Raw genomic sequence first — 22,279 nt, 5'->3', positions numbered from 1 at the left:
GTCAGGTTGTTCCATCCTCATGATGACTAACTTGTTCTTCTATCCTGCATTTCCTGTAACTTTGAAGTTTGAATGAAGGGCTTGATTAGACTCAAATCGAACATTTCTGCAAGAATACTTTACACGTCATGGTGTGTATTTTATATTGCACCAATTCAGAAAATATCTCTGATTCTGCTGTTTTTTATGCTAACTTTGATCAGTAGATTAAGGAGATAATAGTCAAAAATCTTCATTATAAAGTAATTTTTCCTTGCAACTAGCACATGATCTGTGGAGAGACACTTTGGCAACATGTAAGTGTCCAGTTCCCCAGCTATCTTTCACCTAAATACTTTAGCATCTGTACTCTGTCCTTGTCTGAATTAGTTATTTTGTTAAGATTGTGAAATGGTGATTTTTAAATTTTATTGTTATCTCTATAATTGTTAGCTGGCATTGTTCTATAAGGAAAAGTTTGCCATCACCAGCTGGGGCTATTTAATTACCTTTAAATACATTTCCAGCTGGAAAGACATGATAACTTTTAAATCATTCCCTTTAATTTTCAACTGTGAGATGAAGCAGTTTGTGTTTTAGTTGCCTCCAGTGGTAACAGGTCCTTTTTTGAATGCTAATTTTTTTCTGTCTGGTTATAACCCTTTGGTTTATTGTTCAGATAACATGTACAAGATGGAATTTTCAGTGTCAGCACTGGTATTCCTCGGCTGGCTCATAAAAATCTCTCTTCCCTGAGTATAGATTCTTGGGCAGTTTTCCTGAGGGATCTCTTATATCCAGGCTTTTTCTCGTTGATTTGTTTGGTGAGCTTAGCTAGTAGTTTATATTTTTCAGTGTCCACTGTGTTTTCTTACTTATCAGTACTTTTTTTAGTATCAACATTATCATGTCTTAAACCTACACATGTATAATTGTTATTATTCTACCAGTTGGATAAACTTAGGTATGTGTGTATACATATAGGTGTTGGGGAAAGTATTTTATCTACAATTTTAAAAGCTTCTTCTCTGTAAGAATTTAGACTTTAACCAAACATCTCCTCTCTGTAATATATAAGTTTTAGTAACTTCTAGATTTCTTTATGGGCAACCTAAAATTACTATTTTTAAAATTTATTGTAAGTACTTCAAATATTTGCTAAGTTTAATCTATCTTTCAGGGCAACTTCTTTCCCTCAAAATACAGTAAACCTCTATTGCATACAATGTAGACAGTAGGGGAATTAATAGTAATCTTTATGTTTTAGTGTTCTGATAGGAGAGTACCTCCCAGGTCTTTTACTGGAAGCCAAACTTTTGCTATGTAGCTCCTACTCTGTGTCAGAAAATAGATACTTAACTCTATTACATGAGAAAAATATATTACTGCCTGTGCTTGGTCTTCCTCTTTTTTAAAGAAAAGCATCTGCCTAGAAGTAGTCGGTTCTCATTATTTGCATTAGTTATGTTCTGTAAAGTTACTGCAAACAAGGATTTAGCAAATACTGAACTATTGTTCCTGAGAGACATACAGGGTTAGGTTCCTGGGAAACTATGTTTCTCTAGTCACATTTATGTCAACCCATCAATATATAACCTTGTTTTATATGTGTGTCTGTTTAAAGACACCTTATTTAATGTATATTATTGAATCATTAACATTAAACTCATGGCAAATAGTACTATAACTCATACACTCACCCATTTTAAAAAGTAGAACTGGCTCTCTTCTGGGTCCAAGCACATAAGTCCTTACTTATACTAGTTAATAAAGATGAACAAATGAGCAGGATTACGGCCCACCACTGGCTGTAGGAAGTCTTCCCCCTGACATTTTTTTGGCTTTTAACTTTTTTATCTGATTTACTGTATGAGGGAATATTACTGGGACCTACATTCTCTCGTCTGTCTTTAGAGTCCCATCTCTGGTAAACATGTTTCTTAGTATGCATTTCTCAAAGAATCTGATAGCCAAACTGAGGTCTTCGCATTAGAATATTATACTTGCATAATATCAAAGTATATAATCCAAAGAGATTCTGTCTTAAGATTGAATTTTATGAGTTCCAGTAACCTCTAAAAATATTCTTTCAGACGTTACCTTTTTAATCCAGCTATTATTGTAATTTGGCTACCAAGTAGTCTTTGGGAGGGACATGATGCAAGGATTGAAGAATTACCAGAAGCTTAAAGTTCAGGAAATAAGATTATCTTATTTTATCTATGACAATAAAATAATCTTATTTTATTTAAGACTAGTTTATTCCAGTTAGCATTACTGTGAAATGTAGTCTTCTTATACCAGACATTCAGTAAATATTTATAGAAATAACTAATATTTAGAAAGAAAATTCAAAAATAATCTAGCAATCCAGTGATTTTGATTTTTAATTAATATTCATTTGGTTTTAGGGTGGATCCATTTTATTAATAACAGGGCCTCCTGGATGTGGAAAAACAACAACTATAAAAATACTATCAAAGGAGCATGGTATTCAAGTACAAGAGTGGGTTAATCCAATTTTACCAGACTTCCAAAAAGATGATTTCAAGGAGACATTTAATCGTGGTAAGGTTTTTTTCTGAAGGTAATGGAAATACTAGGAAAAGTGTGCTTAAAGGACATTTGAAACAAACTCCCCAACCATGTCCTTAAGATTCCTAAGATCATTTTTGGTATATGTTTTTGAGAGAAAGGTATTTCCTCTCCTGTACTACCTGGATTGGCATCTGCCCACTAGCAACTGCTTCACAAAGTCAGAGCAGCAGTCAAATGAAACTACATGAGTGTATTTTTCCCTCCATACTTTCCAAGTTTCAGAGAGAAATTTCAGGAGAAGAAAAGAAAGAGTGTCTCCAGTAGAGAATGCAATTCTTTGAGGATTATCTTAATGGTTTTGATATTTAGCACATCAGTCTGTTTGCATTGCTTATGTACTTTTTTCTTGGCTCTGGCTGGAAATTAGACTGTGTAAATCAAATCTTTTTGTTTAAATGTAAATCAAGCTTTAAGATGTATTAAAGGAACCTGCCTCCAAACAGGAAGAGAGAGCTTAGATCAGACTTGTTAGAATCGAATCAAATCAAAGCATAAGGCAAAAACTGTCTTTGGAACTTGGAAAGCCTTAACACAAACATCCCAAAATAATAATAATAATAATACCAATTTAAAGATCCAGTACATAATAACTTCACATATATGCTTAACTTTCATAGTTTTTCTTATTGCTACTGTAGGTAACTAAAGTAGGGTTAGCCAAATCTCCTAGGCCACTTTGAAGTGAAAGGGGTTCTGTAGAAGGACAATTTTATTATAATGTGGAATATTCCTTAAAATCCCTTCTCTGGGATATTCTTTAATATTCTCTGTGCATACTATGTCCTTAGTATGCACACCCTTATGCTGCTAGTATCCTGGAATTTTTACTGCTTTCTAAACAGAAACATTATTTTTGAAAATCTAGCAAGTCTTTGAAAATCTAAGTCTCCTATATAAAATATGTCTTTGGAGAACTTCTCTTAATCCCAAGTTCATTTATCAGTCATTCTGCTTTTGTTGTTAAACCTTTATTATTGAAAATTATTTATAGTTACTCACTCATTTGGAGAGTCTTTATCGTGTAGGTAAAGTCATAAGTATTTTTTTGACCAATTGTATAAAATGACAGCTGTGTTCTAAAGTCAGTTAACTCCACAATACATTCGTGGGTGTAGAAAAACTCCTGGATATCCAATTTTCAATTTGAACAGTTGTGCCTAATTAGAAAACAGTCTACAGTATTGTGAGCTTTTCTTGCATATGTAAATGTATTCATTAATGTATATGTTATATATATATGTGGAATATTGATGTGTATATAATTTGTTGAAAATAAAAGGGTTAAATGTTTCCTTTCAGAATCAAGCTTCCATGTACTTCCCTATCAATCTCAGATAGCAGTTTTTAAAGAGTTCCTACTAAGAGCAACAAAATATAACAAACTACAAATGCTTGGGGATGATCTGAGAACTGATAAGAAAATAATTCTGGTTGAAGTAAGTACAGCTTTTGAAATCCTGCTGTAATTATTGAGTAAACAATTGCAAGACATAGCTTATGTGATAATCACATTAACTCTGTAGTAATAATAGTGGTAAAATATAACATAAAAGCTTTGTGATAGCAGAAACCTAAAAACCTATTCAGTAAGCTTGAATAGAGTAGGTTAGTGAACTTTAAAAATTTAATGGCTTAAGTGTAGAAAAGCAAAAGAAATATTTGGAAAACGACGTCTTAGTGAAAATACTATAACTTGTAGTGGTCCTAAGAAATTTGAGGTAAAAATTGGGTTTCCCGTTGATGCATGTTACTGTTTAGGATGTCAGCTATTTCATATTTCCCTTTATTTCTGTAAAAGCTCTGGTTATAATACATTGAATAGGTAGATAACATTTTTTCCTGTTCCGGTAAATATAAATCTGCAAATAAATTTACGTGGGAATAAATCTAAACGAGTATCTGTCATGTGTTTTCAATAGGATTTACCTAACCAGTTTTATCGAGATTCTCATACTTTACATGAAGTTCTAAGGTGAGTTTCAGTGAAGTTTTCTAAACTTTTAAGTTAAATGGTAAGGGGCTTAAATTTCACCATTGCTATATTTTATTTTAGGAAGTATGTACAGATTGGTCGATGTCCTCTGATATTTATAATCTCTGACAGTCTCAGTGGAGATAGTAATCAAAGGTTACTATTTCCCAAAGAAATTCAGGAAGAGTGTGCTATATCAAACATTAGGTAAGAATGAAATTTCTACTTATAACGTTCACATACACATTGTATTTTTAAATTAATCATTTAACCACTATCTTTATAAAACTTTGACAGTTTCAACCCTGTGGCACCAACAATTATGATGAAATTTCTTAATCGAATAGTGACAATAGAAGCTAATAAGGTAAGTCTCTTAACTAATTAATTTGAATCTTACATTGTGATTATAGAAAGCCAAACTTAAGTAGTATTATGTAGACTTAGAGTGGGAGATATTTCAGTTTTTAGAATTAAAATTTTAATTTTTTAAATGACACTCATAAGGCATAGAATTTTAGAAAATGTGGGAAATATTGATTTAAAAAATCCTTAACCTTTTTCTACTATTAAACTTCGCTTTCTCTTGGTTTAGTATTCTAAATTGTATCTGTTACCAAGAAACTGTTTCTGGCATCTAGGAACATTAGTCATCAACAGTCCAACTCCATTATTGTCCCGTTATCACACTTTTTATTTAATAATTTTTTTTATTGTAGTAAAAAACATCAAAAAAATTACCATCTTAAACCATTTTTTCCAGCTTTATTGAGATATAGTCACGCAAGTTTAAAGTGTACAACATGTTGATTTTATACACTTGTGAGTTGCAAAATGATTACCACCATAGTTACTTAACACTGCCATCACATCATGTAATTACCATTTGTTTTTGGAATGAAAACATTTAAGATCTTCTCTCTTAGTAATTTTCAAATACGTATATGTTAGTGTTATTAAGTATACCATCTTAACCATTTTTAAGTGTACAGTTCAGAAGTATTAAGTATATTAACATTGTTGTGAAACAGCTGTTGTCACCTTTAATGCATCATTTCTTCTGTCTTTGAAATCAAGGTGATGTTAAAATAAATTGATGGAACTTCTACTCCCCGCAGCATGGTTCTAGATCTTACATGAAACAATTTTTTTTTACACTGCTGGGATCATAGGAATCAAGGGAATCTCAAGGGAATGGTTGTTTTAAGAATTAAACAAAATAATGTATGTGTAGAGCACTTAGCTGAACAACAGTTATTAATAGTGAAAAATTAGAGGAAAAAACAGTCTAATAATGAGGAAGCAGTTACTGTGGTGAGCTGTTATGTAATTAATTAATGTTTCCAGACTATTTAGTGATGTAGGAAGATACAATTTAATGTCAATTTTAAAATAACAAGATGCAACATTATATGATAATGCTAACAGCAGAAATGATACTTTCAGTCCTTTATATGTCAGGCACTATGCAAAGTATTGTGATATACCTTATCTTATTAAACCTCACCCCAACCGTACAAAATTGGTATGTTATCCCTATTTTATAGGTAAGGAAACTGAGCTTTGCGGGGAAATAACTTGTACGATATCCCAAGTATCGTATCAGATGGGTTTGAAATTTTTTTCTGACTCTAACTTACAGTGCTAAAACAAAATAAATAATTGTCAATAACAATAAATTGTGCACGTACCGGGGGTGCCAAAAAATATATACAGGTGGACATTTTGGTCAGCGCTGTTCAAGCAGTAGTTCCCCGTAATCAAAAGTGACTGGACGCTGATGGTAACCACTTTGAGCACCTCTTGTAATTGCAGAAGTCAAATGTAATTTGTATTCGTCATCTTTTGTTATCGGTATATATTGAGTATTACAATTTGAATGTTTTTTTCCTTTCTTAAAATGTGTATACATTTTTTTGGCACCCTCTGTATATAAACTTATACTAGAAGAAAGTGCATAAAAAAATGATACGTGATTAGTTCTGGATAGTTGGATCACTTGTGATTTTTTTGTCTTTTTGAAAACCTTTCCACATTCCCTACTATGACTATGATAATTACAGATCATAGAGTTCTGTTTTTTTTTAACCAAAGAATAGTTTTAAAGATTTCATTTATTAAACAAACATTAAGAAATAATAAACATAATATCTTACTACTTTATCACATTAATTCAAAACTTTTTTATTTTAAGACTAAGTCATTAAATTGCAAATGGCATTTACTTCTTAGCAAGTTGCATTATACTAGTTAAAAGAAATACCATAACTTCTTTGTTATGGCATTAATGTGCTGTATCTTAAATAGTTGACCTGTGGGAATGTTAGAACTGCCATTTTTGATATGTTACATCACAGTAGCAACAACAAACATACTATCCAGGTCCTTCAAGCTTTTATAAAATCAAACGTTATGATACTGTCTGGGGTCTCCAAGGATGATAATGATGGTATAAGAAGACCTAAAGAAGAATTTAATCTCGGACATTCTGCAAGTTAATTATATTAGGAAAGATTGGTGACATTTTTTTAAAATAGTTTTAGGAGCATTTCTTTTTTTAAATTTTTATTCATTAGGACTTTGAGCAAGGAGAGGGGATACATAAATTTTTCTTGCCTTATACTTGAACTACCAATGGTATGGTATATGTATATATTTTTTAATTTGCACATATATCTTAAAAAATATACATGTATTTTTGTACGTCTTAAATACCTGTATGAAGCTTAAGTTTTAAATATGAGTTAATGCAATTGTGGCTTTTTAATACTCAACAGACTGATTTAATACGTTGAAAACCTCAATGTGAGGATTTTCATTTAAATTTGAAAGATTTGTCAAATTTTTTGTGTACTTAATTTTATTACATTATATTGTGTTTTGAGGTTTCCGTGTGTATGCACGTATATGTTTGTATTTATGTATGTGTACATAGCGAGTGATAAATAACTTCAAAATACAACCTAATCAAAGTAAAACAATATTTTATACTCTTGAAATTTTACCTTAAACTATGTTAAATCATTGACGTTATATCTTCATAGGCAGACTGGTATTTTAAAATGGAGGCTTTTTAGCATTCAAATTTGAAAGATTCTAATGTACTTCCATTAAGCTTAGAAAATAGGGGAGTTTTTTGGCTTTTTTTTGTTTTAGGACACATTTTAAAATTTTTAATTTTCTCATTTTAGAATGGAGGAAATATTAGTGTCCCTGATAAAACGTCTCTGGAATTGCTGTGTCAAGGCTGTTCTGGTGATATCAGAAGTGCAATAAATAGCCTCCAGTTTTCTTCTTCAAAAGGTAACTATGAAAGATGCATTCTTACAGCATTGTATGGGTGACAATTTTCTATTAATTGTTCATGAAAAGAAATCAAACTAAACATATTTTAACTTTACCGTTGATACAGACCTGTCTCCACTTACTAGTTTTGTATAGAGACAGCATCATAAAATGATGTATATACACATGCATGTGCACACCCCTATGAATATGTCATTGTACATACCCATATATCTGAGATAAAACCCGATTCAATTCAATTATGTGTTTCAATACCTCACCTTTCAAAGTTTATTTGACTTACTGGTTGAAATTCCTGGTTCTGCCACTTAGCGGTGACTTAATCTTACAAGTGACTTAATCTTTCTGTGCCTCTGTTTTCTCACCTTTTATATAAGAACCTGTTTTAAGAGTTATGTGATGGGTAAGTAAAGTAATGCTTGTAGAGGATTTATTCCAGTGACACACTAAGGGTTCAATAAATGGCCAGCTGTTAATGAATTTAATAATATTGTGCTCAGGTAGATTTACTTTTGAATTTATTTCGTATCTTCTATATGATATGTTGAATAAATTAATTTCCCTTTATTAATATGTAAAAAGGGTACATAGCTATACTATATTAAAGAGATCACCCCACTAATGGCAGTGAGTTACATTTTTACTCTAGTAGTCATAGTTTACTGCATACAGTCTTCTAAATCAAAAAACATTTAACAAGTGACCTATTTGATGTTTAACATTGAGAAATCGACTTTTAAAAAATTAAAAGCCATCTTTGGAGCTCCTAAAATCCACCTGAAATACTAGTTTCTACCCATAATTATAAAATGTTCATTTAGTTTACATCTTTGTTTTCCAAAATAATTGTAGAGAAGTAGACAGCCTAACAACTGAAAACAGAATTCTGCTTATACGAAATAAGCAGATATGAAATAAGTTCACAAGTAAATCTACCTGAGCACAATATTATTAAATTCATTAATAGCTGGCCATTTATTGAATCCTTAGTGTGAATTCTGCTTATTCCTGTAGAAACATAAAGGTAAATCGTCCTCAGGTTCACTATGGGAGTTACAAGTTAGGAAGGCTCAATTGGGCCAGTTTGGGATTCTAACTAGCATTTATAACATTGTTGCTCTGAGCTCAGAAATTGTAAAGAGAAGAAAATAAAAATCTTTGAGTGGGTCAGGAACTATTTTAGCAATTAAATGTTTTTGTGGGTTTGTTTTCATTTAATTCTCAGACTACCCTAATGAAATCAATACTAGCATTCATACCCAGATCCTGTGTTCTTTCCACTATTCCAGGCTGCTTTTCTGAAGTGATGCATTCTGAGTTTTAAATAGCAGATTTCCCAATTAAATTTGAACATAGACATATTCATAAATTGGAGACTGCCCAAATCAGTAGAGAGGTAATATAGAAAAGTTAAGCATGAATTGCAGAACCAGACTGCCTGGCTTCAAATCACTTACTCAAGGTTAACCTTGAGTAGGTTACTTAACCTCTTTATATCTCATTTCTTTAATCTGTGTAATAATAGTTCTCTCCTAATAGAATTATGAAGATTAAGTTAGTTAATACATGTTATGCATCAAGAACCTTGCACATAACACCATGAGAAATCAAGGTAATAATGACTGTATTAGAGAGTGTCAGCTGTGTATGTGAAAATTTGAAGTCTGTGTCATGAGATACTTTTTTTTTAACTTTTATTTATTTAAGTATGTTTTTGCAGAACCCATCAGCTCCAAGTCAAGTAGTTGTTTCAGTCTAATTGTGGAGGGCACAGCTCACACTGCCCCATGTGGGGATTGAACCAGCAACCCTGCTTTTACCAACTGAGCTAACCAGCTGCCCCCTCATGAGATACTTTTAAATGACAATTATTTTGTTTTAATAGTTCAGCAACCCAAAGAGGACTCTGAGTCAGTTCACATATTTTATAATTATTGTTTATTAGAAAAATAATTTTCAATTAGAATACTTAGTGTAACTATCTGAAATGTTTCAGCTTTAGCTTTCATATTTTAATTTTATTTTAAATATTGTCACTTGGGTGTATATTATTTAGGAGGAAACAATTCATGCCTAAGGAAAAAAGGAATGTCTTCAGTAAAATCAGATGCTGCGCTGTCAAAATCAAAACGAAGAAAAAAATCGGATAAGGTTTTTGAAAATCCAGAGGTCCAAGCTATTGGTGGCAAAGATGTTTCTCTCTTTCTCTTCAGAGCTTTGGGGAAAATACTGTATTGCAAAAGTAAGGAAGCCTTACACATTTTTAAAAATCTCTTTAGATATTAGTCTTACAACTGAAATAATATACCACATTTTTTTAAATGTCATGTATTTGGTTCTGTTATAATAAAGAACGAGGGCTAGCTCAGATACTGTTTGGCAAGGGCTAAGACAAACCGGAAAATGTATTTAGAGCCTTTTTGGAATATGAGTGGGATTAAACATAAAAACTAACTAGTGTAGCCCATGTTCATGTTTGTAAGTCTTTAAAAGTATATTTGCTGACGGTAAGACATCGGTCCATCAAGACTTTTAGTGGCAAGTGTCGGTTGTCCACAGCCCTCTTAGCACTGAGCTCTGGCCACCAGAGCCCTGGGCAGATTGCCAGGTAACTTAAACTTTCTTTGGATTCTCTTATGTTTCTCTGTTCTTTTCACTAGCTGTTCCATTCCCCTCTTCTGTCTTTAATGCCTGCTTCCCCTCAGCTCCTCCACCCCAGTCCCCCCTCTCTAAGCTCCCAAACTGTCCTTTGAATAAAATCCAAAACTCCTGTTCTTTATATGGAAAATACCAGTTTTCAGTCTTAGGATCCTGAAGGAAGAAAGGTCAGATTTCTTTTTTGTTGTTGGTCTGATGTGATTTTTATAGAGAATAAAACAGTTTACATAAATATTTGAAGGAAAATGATGAAGGTTAAAAGTTTTGTATATTATAACAAAAAGTAAGCAATCATCATGAACCGTATGTTCACATGTCTTATGTTTTCAGTATCCTCAGTATTCTCTCAGATAGTTTTTCAGATCTCTTGTAAAAGAGCTGTATCAGTGAGTCACAAATATGAAGAGACATTCGCTGAAGCTTCAGGCTTATTGTATCTATAACTGAGACTATTTTCTGGTTGTCAAAAACTCAGTTACTTCAAATCACAGTTTTCATCATCCTATAAAACTCTATGAATGCCACTTATATTTGCTTTCCATCTTATCTTCCTTGCGTCTTTGTATTCTGTTGTGTCTATATACCAGGGGTTCCAAAAAAATGTATACAAATGGACACTTTGGTCAATGTTGCTCAAGCAGCAGTTCACCGTAATCAGAAGTGTCTGGATGCTGATGGTAACCACTTTGAGCACCTCTTGTAATTGCAGAAGTCAAACGTGACTTGTAGTCATCTTTTGTTATCAGTATATATTGATTATTACAATTTTAATACAGTTTTCCTTTCTTAAAGGGTGTATATATTTTTTGGGCACCCTCTGTATTTCTGCTTCATTCCCTCCTCACTGTGGCTATCCTTGTTTTAGGCTAATGTCTTTTAGTTTAGTCTTTCCAGGTGGTCCAAAAGTTGGGATTTCTAAATGGAAATCTTCATGCCACCTGAAGGAAATGAAACAGGCATCACTTAGGTGGAAATGAAGACACTCCTCTGTCCCTGGCTCCTCTGACCTCAGAATCTCAGTGACTATTCCACTGATTCTTTTCCTTCCACCCTTTCTTTTCCTCCTCAACATTCTTTTATAACCTTTTATATTAGGGAATGGGATTTCCTGTTCCCTCATGCAGAGAGCAGCATCTGCCTATATAGTAAATAAAGCAGGAAAGACCTCTGTATTGAGATGACAATCAAAAGAAGAAGGCAATGCAGCACTGGAAAGGTGAAATGCAGAGTGTTTTAAGAAATGGAATATTTTAATTTTAGAAAAGCCATAACCTAGGCATCAGAATTCTAAATTTTTCTTGTTAACAGTGAGACAACTCACATAAACTTCCAGTTATTTTGTTTTTTCTTTTTCACAGCTCACTTAGTATTTTTGGCATTACGTGCCTAAAGTGTTGAAAACCTTAAAATGAGAGGTGCGACATAATTATAAAGCTGATTCTGTTTTTAATAATTCCAGAAATTTTTTTTTTTTATAGGAGCATCTTTAACAGAATTAGATTCACCTCGATTGCCCTCGCATTTATCTCAGTATGAACGGGATACATTACTTGTTCAACCAGAGGTAAAGTCTTTCATAACACTTAGTACTATTCACAAGACATATTGTTTACATTTGTGGGCATATACATTTGACTACTGCATTTTACCAAAGACATATGTATGTTTCTTTTTATATTATAGGAAGTAGTAGAAATGTCACACATGCCAGGAGAGTTATTTAATTTATATCTCCACCAAAACTACATAGATTTCTTCATGGAAGTAGATGATCTTGTGAGAGCCAGTGAATTTCTGAGTTTTGCAGATATCCTCAGTGGTGACTGGAATGTAAGACTATTTGATTTAAATGTTTTTGTTTATGAATATTTCCTCAAAATTGATAAAGAAATTTACTTTTATTCTTATTATTTTATATGATTTTATGTAACTTCTTAATAACTGATCAAATTAATTCATCCAACCCATTGTTTGTAATGAAGCTTAAGCAGTTAATCTGATTTTTCTGGTGATAATATAACTGATTTTTTTTCTAAAGTTGTTTTCTGATTATAAAATTAATGTATACTCAGAAATTTTAACAACCATGAAAAGTTGATAGAAGGGTAAGAACTGTTGCTATACCTTCTGCTAGTCTTTTAATTTTTTATTTTTTACCAATTTGAAATTGTTCACTATAAAATCTATTTTTAAAAACATTTTAACACTGCTCTGACTAGTATAGTAGCCACTAGATACATATGGCTATTTAAATTAAATTAAAAATTCAGTACCTTGGTAACACTAGCCACATTTCCAGTTACATGTGACTAATAGGTACTGTATTGAACAGCCCAGATACAAAACATTTCTATCACAGAAAGTTCCATTGGTAAATACTGTTTTTGTATGTTAATATTCTCCGTGTTATAAATATTGAAGTAGCATTAATAATTAAAATTAGGAAAAACAATAAAAAACATTTATGATATAGTGTCTGTCATACTTAGAGTTTCATTATTCAACAGTTGTATTTGCTTAATTTTTTTATGTCGCTTTTTTATTTTGAAATTTTCCAACAAATTGAAAGAATGGTACAGTGAACTAAATTCCTTAGTTCAGCAGTTTTTACATTTTGCCACATTTGCTTAATCTCTGTATTTACATTTGTTTTGGCTGAATAATTGCAAACACCATGACAATATTTATGCATGCATAAGGACATCATTACAAGTATTATTGCATTATCACACCTAAGAAAATTAACATTAATTTGGTAACATACTGTCCTTATTTCGATTTCCCCAGTTGTCTCAAAAATGTATTTAAAGTTGTTTCTCCCACCTCCATCCGAGATCCAGTTAGTTTACACATAGCATTCAATTATTATTTCTCGGTTGGAGTTCCTTTAAATAATCTGTAGCATATTATTTTTAGGGCTGCAGTGATGTTGAAAAACTGAACATACAGTAATTAAATATAGTTAGTCTTTTTTTGATGTCAGTAGTACCAGTAATACTACTTTATAAATCTCTTATTTTCTTTATCTCCTTTTTTAGACACGCTCTTTACTCAGGGAATATAGTACATCTGTAGCTACAAGAGGTGTGATGCATTCCAACAGAGCGCGAGGATTTGCTCATAGCCAAGGGGGAGGATTAAGTTTTCGACCATTGCACAAACCCCAATGGTTTCTAATAAACAAAAAGGTAAAATAAGGAATTGTATCCTTTTCAATAGGTGAACTTTATGGTAAGTGAATTATGTCAGTAAAACTGTTTTATATATATATTTATGTGTATATATATATATACACACACATATACACATATACATATATGTATATATATGTGTGTGTGTATATATATGTGTGTGTATATATATATATGGGTTTTTTTGTTGTTGTTTTTAAGGAGGGCACAGCTCACAGTGGCCCATGCGGGGATCAAACCAGCAACCCTGGTGCTATCTAACCAACTGAGCTAACCAGCCACCCTTGTTAAGAATGAATGAAACATTTTTCTTTAAGTTTAAAAAGAAAAGTGTTTCATTCTTAACAAGAAATAGTTGCTGAGACCCACAATTTTCTTAAAATTATGATAAAACATAAAAGGACAGTCTTCTTACATGCTTAGTCATTTTTTTAAGAATTAAAAACACTCATAATTTGAAAGCACAATACCTATTTATTCACAATTAGAATCAAAGTATAGTTATAGTTATATTTTAGTTTTAATTGAATATAAATGCTGCAAATGTGTTGGAAGCAGAACTGACTGGATGGTGACACAATGGAACATAGAGGTGATATGTTAGAGAAATGTACACTTGAAACCTATGTAATTTTACTAATAAGTGTCACCCCAATAAATTTAATAAAAAAAAGAAAAGAAATCATGACTTTGTCTCTAACCACCTGGACAAGTTATTTTACCTAAGAGCTAATAAGTGTGTTCACTTAGTTTCCAGAACTATAAATGGAGAGGATTGAAACGTTAAGGCCAGGAATGGGTGGCCCACAAATTGAATATAACACACACAGATTTTTTTAAAAAAATGAATTGCCAGTCTTTAAAAATTAGTATGATAATTAAAACTCCGTAGGGATTTCTGGCTTCAGAATTTCTGGAATTTCCTGCAAAAAAATGGAAAGTACATAACACTGGCCCATATTTTTACATAACAATCTGCCCCTTGAAAGGGGGAGTGGCAGGTACCACTGTCTCCAGCTGTTCCACTGTACTGATTTGTGTTAGCTGCCCGGCTCCTGTAACATCTGAATTTGACCCGTTGGACTAGTTCATTTCTAAAATGTCCTGCCGTTCTAAAATCAGATGACTAAATATGAGCCTCTAATTCATAACCTACGAAATTTTTTCCAGTGTATTTCTTGGGAGAATTTTATGACTTTCAAGTAATTTATGTTCATTATTGACTTGCTTTGCTCTTTATAACACATATTAATTTTGCATTATAGTTACATATGAATTATCTAAGACTGAAAGCTCCTTAAAGGCAAGATTATGCTTCTCGCCTTATCAGCCTAACATTGGACCTGTGTTAACTGAAGAAAATAAGTTCTTTCATTGATAAACAGTATCCTCACACAATTTGTGATGTGTGTATGCTCATAAGCAGAATTGTTTTATTTTTAAGGTCTTCTGTCTTGAGTCTTTAAAAAATATTCTTCTTGTTATGTTGAATGTGAAATTGTTGTATAGGTAAAATGCTTTATTAGAATGCTAAGATAGTTATAAAGGACTAATTACATAAACTCTTAAAAATATATTTGTAGTATATAAGTCCACATACTTTTGTGATATAATAAGCTTAGTGTGTCTAGGAATCATATCCCTATTTTTTATTTTTCATGTCATCTTTTTTTTTTCCTTCTATATAGTATCGGGAAAATTGCCTGGCAGCAAAAGCACTTTTTTCTGACTTCTGCTTACCAGCTTTATGCCTCCAAACTCAACTGTTGCCATACCTTGCTTTGTTAACCATTCCGATGAGAAATCAAGGTAATAACATGGGTTGTTATTTTCCCCAAGAAGTAGTGTTTTATAACATTATCTTTTTGTAGTTCAACTCATTGATGTATACTAGTGAGACTAAGCTTTTTTCCCTTTATTTTTTGATCCAGAATACATGGTTTTTGATTTAAGAAAAAAAAGAAGTCAGATAATACAGAAGTATATACAGAGTTGAAAGTATCCTGTAACCATAGGTGGTTCCTGTTTACAGATTGGTATAAATTCTTTCAGACTTTTTTCTGTGCATATACAAATATTAGATATAAGCTTTAATTTGCTCATGTCACATACCATAGATAGTATTTCATATTTTATAAATTAGTGCTAAAGCAGCCCTGGAGGCTGAGAAGTCCAAAATCAAGGTACCAGCAAATCCAGTGTCTGGAGAGGGCCTGCTTCCTTGTTTGCAGTTGGCTATCTTCTCATTCGTACATGGTAGAGAGCAAAGCAAAAGAGCTCTCTCTGGGGTCCGTTTTATAAGGGCACTAATCTCAATTATGAGGGCTCCGCCCTCATGACCGAATTACCTTTTAAGGCTCCACCTCCTAAAACCATCACATGGGGGGTTAGGATTTCAAAATACGAATTTGAGTTGACACAGACATTCAGTCCGTAAATTAACAAAGCTAATGTATATTCAGATCGAACTCAGTTTTAAAAAATTTATAATAATTTTATTTAACCTTACTAATAGACGTTTTGTTTGATTTCTCTACTGCAATGTTCATTAATGGTATATTTACATTGTATTTCCAAATTTTGAAATTATAAATAATGCTAAAAAATTCGTATACCTCTGCAAAGCACACATGCAGAACTTATGTCTACTGAGGTTTGCCTTTTTATGAACTTCACCGATTTTTCCATCATTTATTTCTCTTTTTTATTGTGTTTTAAATGCCACATTTCATTAAGAGTCCTAGGTCACATGTCTGTGGTGCTGATCTTCAAGGTACAACAGAGAATTTGTGTAACATTTGAAATATTAATAATCTACCACATAGCTCATCAGACTTCTCAGAAATTTTAAAGATAGGGTTTGCCTTATGACTGATTCGAAGAGAGGATTATAGAGTAAAGGTCTGCCTTTACTCAGAAATTAATACAATAAGAGTCCATCTTGTGGCTTTTAAGAATAATGATACCTAAAGATTTAAAATATTCTACATTCATAGGCAGAAGTGGGATGACTTGAGCATTGGCTAAAATTAATCTGTGAGTCAGAATACAGAGATTTCCCTATATATGCCTTATTATTTTGAAAATTACACTAGTTTTTTAACTTTCTTTTGAAGTAATTTCAAAGAGAAAAGTTGTGAGAATGGGAGGAAAATATTCTTACATATCTTTCACCAGGATTCCTCCGTGTTCAATTTTTACCATGTTTACCTTTTTACTCTCTTTTTCTTTATATGTACATGAACACACACTTTTTGTCTGAACCATATTTAAATATATTGCAGACACGGTACCATTATTCTTAAACAGTTCAGCATATACTTCCTGAAAACAAGGACATTCTCCTACACAACCACAGTGTACACATCGTTAGGAAAGTAACTGTAATATGCTACTAGCATCTAATTTATACACACTCTATTCAGAGTTTTCCAGTTGTCCTATAATGTCCTTTGTAAAATAACAAAAACTTGTTGTCTTTCTTGTCCAGAACCCAGTATAAAATCACATGATGTATTTAGTTACCATGTCTCTTCAGTTTCCTTTGATCTGGAACAGTCCTTTAGTCTTTCTTTGTCAATGACATTTTTAAAGCATATGGGACAGTTACTAGGTAGAGACTGTTTCTCAGTATACAAGGTATGATCAAACAATACGGTGAATGTTTAAATAAAAAAAATTTATTACAGTAAAAGACATTGCCATTAATCCTCCTCAATTTACTCCCCCTCTCTTTGACCACATTTATCCCATCACACTTGTCACTTTCTGAAGCAGTTCTGGAAGTCCTTCTTTTGTGGGTAATTTCAGTTGTGCTGTCGTGGCTGCCTTGATGTCCTGAATCAATTCAAAACATTTACCTTTCATGATCATTTTGACTGGGGAAGAGCTGGAAGTCACACAGTGTCAGATTAGTGAATAAGGTGGATGAGGACACACCATAATGTTTGTTATTTGACAGAAATTGCCATATACCAGAAGTGATGTGTGACACAGAATGTTGTCATGATGGAGGATGATTTACAGCACATTTAAAAACACACCTCTCAACAGTAGCTCACACACGACTGACTGCACCAAACCAGTTGAAACTTGTCACACACTGTTACTAAGGTTTCATGCACCGCCTCCCGTATTGAAGATCCCTGCCTCTCCATTGGATGGCACTTGGCAGCAGCATTCACCATAATTTTTTATCACAACATAAAGGCTCCAAGTCACACATCCCTTCTGGTACGGTAGTGTCTATAAAATAAAAACATTACAGTGTGTCCTCATCCACCTTATTCTCCGGATCTGGCACCGTGCAACTCCTAGCTCTTCCCCAAAGTCAAAATGACTATGGAAAGTAAACGTTTTGAGTTGATTTGGGATATCAAGGCAGCCACAACAGCGCAACTAAAGACACTTATGAAAGAGGACTTCCAGAACTGCTTCAGAAAGTGGCAAGAATGATGGGATAAATGTGTTTGAAGCGAGGGCGAGAATTTTGAGGGGGATTAATGGCAATGTGTCTTTTACTGTAATAGTTTTTTTGTTTTATTTAAATATTCACCGTATTATTTGATCACACCTCATAGGTTTGTCTGATGATCCCTTATGAGTGGATTCAGGATATGTTGTTTTTTTTTTAAGATTTTATTGGGAAAGGGGAACAGGACTTTATTGTTATTGGGGAACAGTGTGTACTTCCAGGACTTTTTTCCAAGTCAAGTTGTCCTTTCAGTCTTAGTTGTGGAGGGTGCAGCTCAGCTCCAGGTCCAGTTGCCCTTGTTAGTTGCAGGGGGCGCAGCCTACAATCCCTTGCGGAAGTCCAACCGGCAACCTTGTGGTTGAGAGGACACACTCCAACCAACTGAGCCATCTGGGAGCTCAGCGGCAGCTCAACTCAAGGTGCCGTGTTCAATCTTAGTTGCAGGGTTCGGAGCCCACCATCCCTTGCCAGACTCGAGGAATTTAACTGGCAGCCTGGTGGTTGAGAGCCCACGCTCCAACCAACTGAGCCATCCAGGAGGCAGCTCAGCTCAAGGTGCCAGTGTTCATGCGGGACTCGAGGAATTGAGCTGGCAACCTTGTGGTTGAGAGCCCACTGGCCGATGTGGGAATTGAACAGGCAGCCTTTGGAGTTAGGAGCATGGAGCTCTAACCACCTGAGCCACCTGCCTGAGCCACCGGGCCGGCCCCAGTATATGTATTTTTGGCAGGAATACCACAGAAGTGATGCTCTCTTCTTCTCATTACATCATATCAAGAGAATATGATGTCTGTTTATACTGTTATTGGTGAAGTTAACTTTTATTATTTGGTAAGATGGTATCTCTCAGGTTTTCTAATGTAAAGTTATTAAGTGTTTTGTAGGGAGATACTTTAAGACTATGTAAATATCCTATTATTAAAATTTCACCCACTAGTTATAGCACCTATGGATGATTGTTTTCTAAACCTATGATGGTTGGCAGATACTGATTTTCTAATGGTATATGTTTATTCCTTCTACCTTTGTGTAGGTGAATTTACTGTAAAGTATTGCTTCACCCACATTTGTTTGTCTCTTTGTTTATATTAGTATGGACTCCCAATTCTTATTTTTTCAGTTGTAGTTCCTCTTTCTCATTATTTATTTTGGTCCAAATTGTCCCGATTTGGCAAGATGCTTTAAGGTAACTCTGTGCCTTTTGATGTGTTTCTCTTTGAGAGGCTTCCCTTCTGATACAAAATGTTCTGATATCTGTTTCAGCTCAGATTTCTTTCATCCAAGATATTGGAAGACTTCCTCTGAAGCGCCACTTTGGAAGGTAAGCTGATGATTTTAATTTTCATAGACCTATTATGGAAATGTCCACAGAATACCTATTTTTTTCAGTTTACAATCAATAAATGTTATCTGTAAAATCCAAGAAATACACATTGGACCCAATCACTAAAGACCATATGATTGCATTGTAGACCCACCATTTTATTACATATAAAGCATATTTTCACCAGCTTACTAAAGCATACTAAATAGAATCATGGAATCACAAAGGCAGAGGAATCTTTAAAATCCTCTAGTTCAACAAATCTTGCATTTGTGGAAACCACTTTTCACCACTTCCTGTCAAGAGGTGTTCTTACCCTATGTTTGAAGCCTGCAATGACCAAGAACTACATCAAAAGTACCATTTTTTATTTCCTCATCATAGAAAATTCAGACAAGTGAAAAAATATACTATCTGTACTGTTCATTTTATTGCAAATGATTTCTGGGCTAATATCAGTGATTAATATAATACCTGTATTTCGTTTCTACTTAGCTTATTTGTAAGGTCAAATTATGGATTCAGGCATTTTAAAAGGGTTAAAAAACCCTTTTTAACCCTTTTTATTCAGTATGATTGGTTCAACTACTTGATCTGACTCAGGAGGCAGGATTTGTCAGTGCTGCTACTTATTACAATTACTAGTACTGTTTTGTTTTGTTTTAAAGATTTTATTGGGGAAGGGGAACAGGACTTTATTGGGGAACAGTGTGTACTTCCAGGACTTTTTTCCAAGTCAAGTTGTTGTTCTTTCAATCTTAGTTGTGGAGGGTGCCGTTCAGCTTCAAGTTGTTCTTTCAGTCTTAGTTGTAAAGGGCACAGCTCAGTTCCAGGTCTAGTTGCCGTTTTCTAGTTGCAGGGGGTGCTGCCCACCATCCCTTGCAGGAGTCAAGGAATCCAGCTGGCAACCTTGTGGTTGAGAGCCCACAAGGCACTCCAACCAGCTGAGCCATTCGGGAGGAAGCTCAGCTCAAGGTGCTGTGTTCAATCTTAGTTGCAGGGGGTGGAGCCCACCATCCCTTGCGGGAGTTGAACCGGCAACCTTTTGGTTGAGAGCCCATTGGCCCATGTGGGAATCGAACTGGCAGCCTTCGGAGTTAGGAGCATGGAGCTCTAACCGCCTGAGCCACCAGGCCCTCCCACAATTACTAGTACTGTTATCTTTCATTTATGATGAGTACATTTAATATCTTTGATTCATATTGATAATATTAATATTTAGCTTAATAGTCAATATTTTAATAGCTGCATAGTTTCCTATAATTCAACTTTCATACATTATTTTTGCACATTTAGCTTACTTCCAGCTTTAATTATCATAGCCTTCCCTATAGCTAAATGATCATGCACAAGTACTATTTACATAGGATGAATTCCTAGCAATAAAATTTCTAAAACGAAAATACATGTTTCTGAAGCCTTTGTTCTATATTCTCACATTACTTCCAAGAGTATGTTGACAATTTTATGCCGTCTACGGTGTATTGTGTATCAGCATGTTGTTTGCTCCTAACTATTGCCATCACTGGGTTTTATTATTTTAAAAGATCTTTAAAAGATTTCAAAGTTGTTTAAAAGATGACAATAGTAGCCTGTTTTCACTTCCATTTTTAAAATTACAAATTAGGTTGAACAATTTGTTTAGTTACCATTGCTATTTTTTTCCTGTAAGTTGTTCATGTTTTATGCCCATTTTTCTTTTGTATTTAGTTTTTTGTTTTTAATAATGTAAGAACTCTTTACTAAAGACATTAATCAACTCGTTTGTATTGTAACTTGTAATGATTTATTCACAATTTGTCATTTACCTTATACTTTCGTTGATATTGTTAAATAAACTAAAGGGTCTGGCTAAATAGTAGAATGAAGGTAAACGAAAGCTATAGGAGATGGCTTCATAGTCATACTTGTGGTATAATTTAAGGGAGTCCCCTCGTTTGGCTATTAATGGCTGCATTATGAATCTGGCAGATTAAAAATGGAAGCCCTCATTGACAAGGAACATGGAATGATAGACCCGGAAAGTGGAGATGAAGCCCAGCTGCCTAATGGAGGGCAGCCTGCTGAGGAAGCTCTGGATGAACCCACTCAAACCGCTGAACACGAAACTTGGTCTCTTCCTTTGAGTCAGAATAGTGGGAGTGAACTGCCGGCCAGCCAGCCTCAGCCCTTTTCAGTGCAGGAAGACATAGAAGAAGACTTGATGATCGAAGATTATGAGAGCGATGGGACATAGAAACCAGCCCAACAAATCACGTTACTACTTGACAGATTCACATTAGGTTTATTCAGTAGTACTTTAACAGGCATAATATGCTTTTCAAGTAAATTAAATTTGCTAAGTCTTCACTCTTGTATTTCAGCACAAGAAACTTGACTTCTGTCATCTTGGATTAGATCAAGCCTTCAAATATCTTAATTTTTTTCTCTAGTATTTATTTAGTCTTGTGAGTGGTGTTGGGAGAGGAGGTCAGTGTGTATGAAGTGTGCTTGAACATTATGCCAAATATCAGAAAATATGAAGGAATAATTCAGAATACAAAAACTTTATAGGGTTGTAAATAGGAATTACGGAACAGTTAAGTATGCAGTTACGAATGTAAATAAACTTTGTGCCTTAATCACAGTTTCTCTGGGGTCTCTGGCTTCTCAGATACCATTTTTATATGTTGTACAGTGGAATATTTTAGATACTTATGGAAACTACTTTACATAATTTATACCAAAATTAAAATGTTGAATTTCTTTTTGTTTCTCCTATATGTTAATCTTTTCCT

General features: G+C 33.7%; 1 protein-coding gene across 4 annotated transcripts in view; it reads left to right on the top strand.

The window, feature by feature from the left end:
- RAD17 (RAD17 checkpoint clamp loader component) overlaps positions 1 to 22,279 on the top strand; it is a 26,879-nt gene extending 4,600 nt beyond the window's left edge. For 2 of the 4 annotated variants that reach the window (XM_081054560.1, XM_081054561.1), the window contains 13 exons: positions 2,391 to 2,547; positions 3,877 to 4,013; positions 4,497 to 4,549; positions 4,631 to 4,756; positions 4,847 to 4,916; positions 7,741 to 7,852; positions 9,912 to 10,097; positions 11,992 to 12,077; positions 12,197 to 12,343; positions 13,552 to 13,701; positions 15,393 to 15,513; positions 19,442 to 19,499; positions 21,474 to 22,279. In XM_081054560.1, coding sequence (XP_080910686.1) covers positions 2,391 to 2,547; positions 3,877 to 4,013; positions 4,497 to 4,549; positions 4,631 to 4,756; positions 4,847 to 4,916; positions 7,741 to 7,852; positions 9,912 to 10,097; positions 11,992 to 12,077; positions 12,197 to 12,343; positions 13,552 to 13,701; positions 15,393 to 15,513; positions 19,442 to 19,499; positions 21,474 to 21,738 — 1,668 coding nt within the window. In that variant the 3' untranslated portion in view covers positions 21,739 to 22,279. The remainder of the gene's footprint in view (positions 1 to 2,390; positions 2,548 to 3,876; positions 4,014 to 4,496; positions 4,550 to 4,630; positions 4,757 to 4,846; positions 4,917 to 7,740; positions 7,853 to 9,911; positions 10,098 to 11,991; positions 12,078 to 12,196; positions 12,344 to 13,551; positions 13,702 to 15,392; positions 15,514 to 19,441; positions 19,500 to 21,473) is intronic. The other 2 variants (XM_081054562.1, XM_081054563.1) reach the window with 1 other exon arrangement.

Source organism: Rhinolophus hipposideros (genome assembly GCF_964194185.1).
Source record: "Rhinolophus hipposideros genome assembly, chromosome: 7".
Classification (NCBI taxonomy): Eukaryota; Metazoa; Chordata; class Mammalia; order Chiroptera; family Rhinolophidae; genus Rhinolophus; species Rhinolophus hipposideros.
Note: the sequence above shows the minus strand (reverse complement) of the source record. Positions and strands in the feature narration are given on the sequence as shown.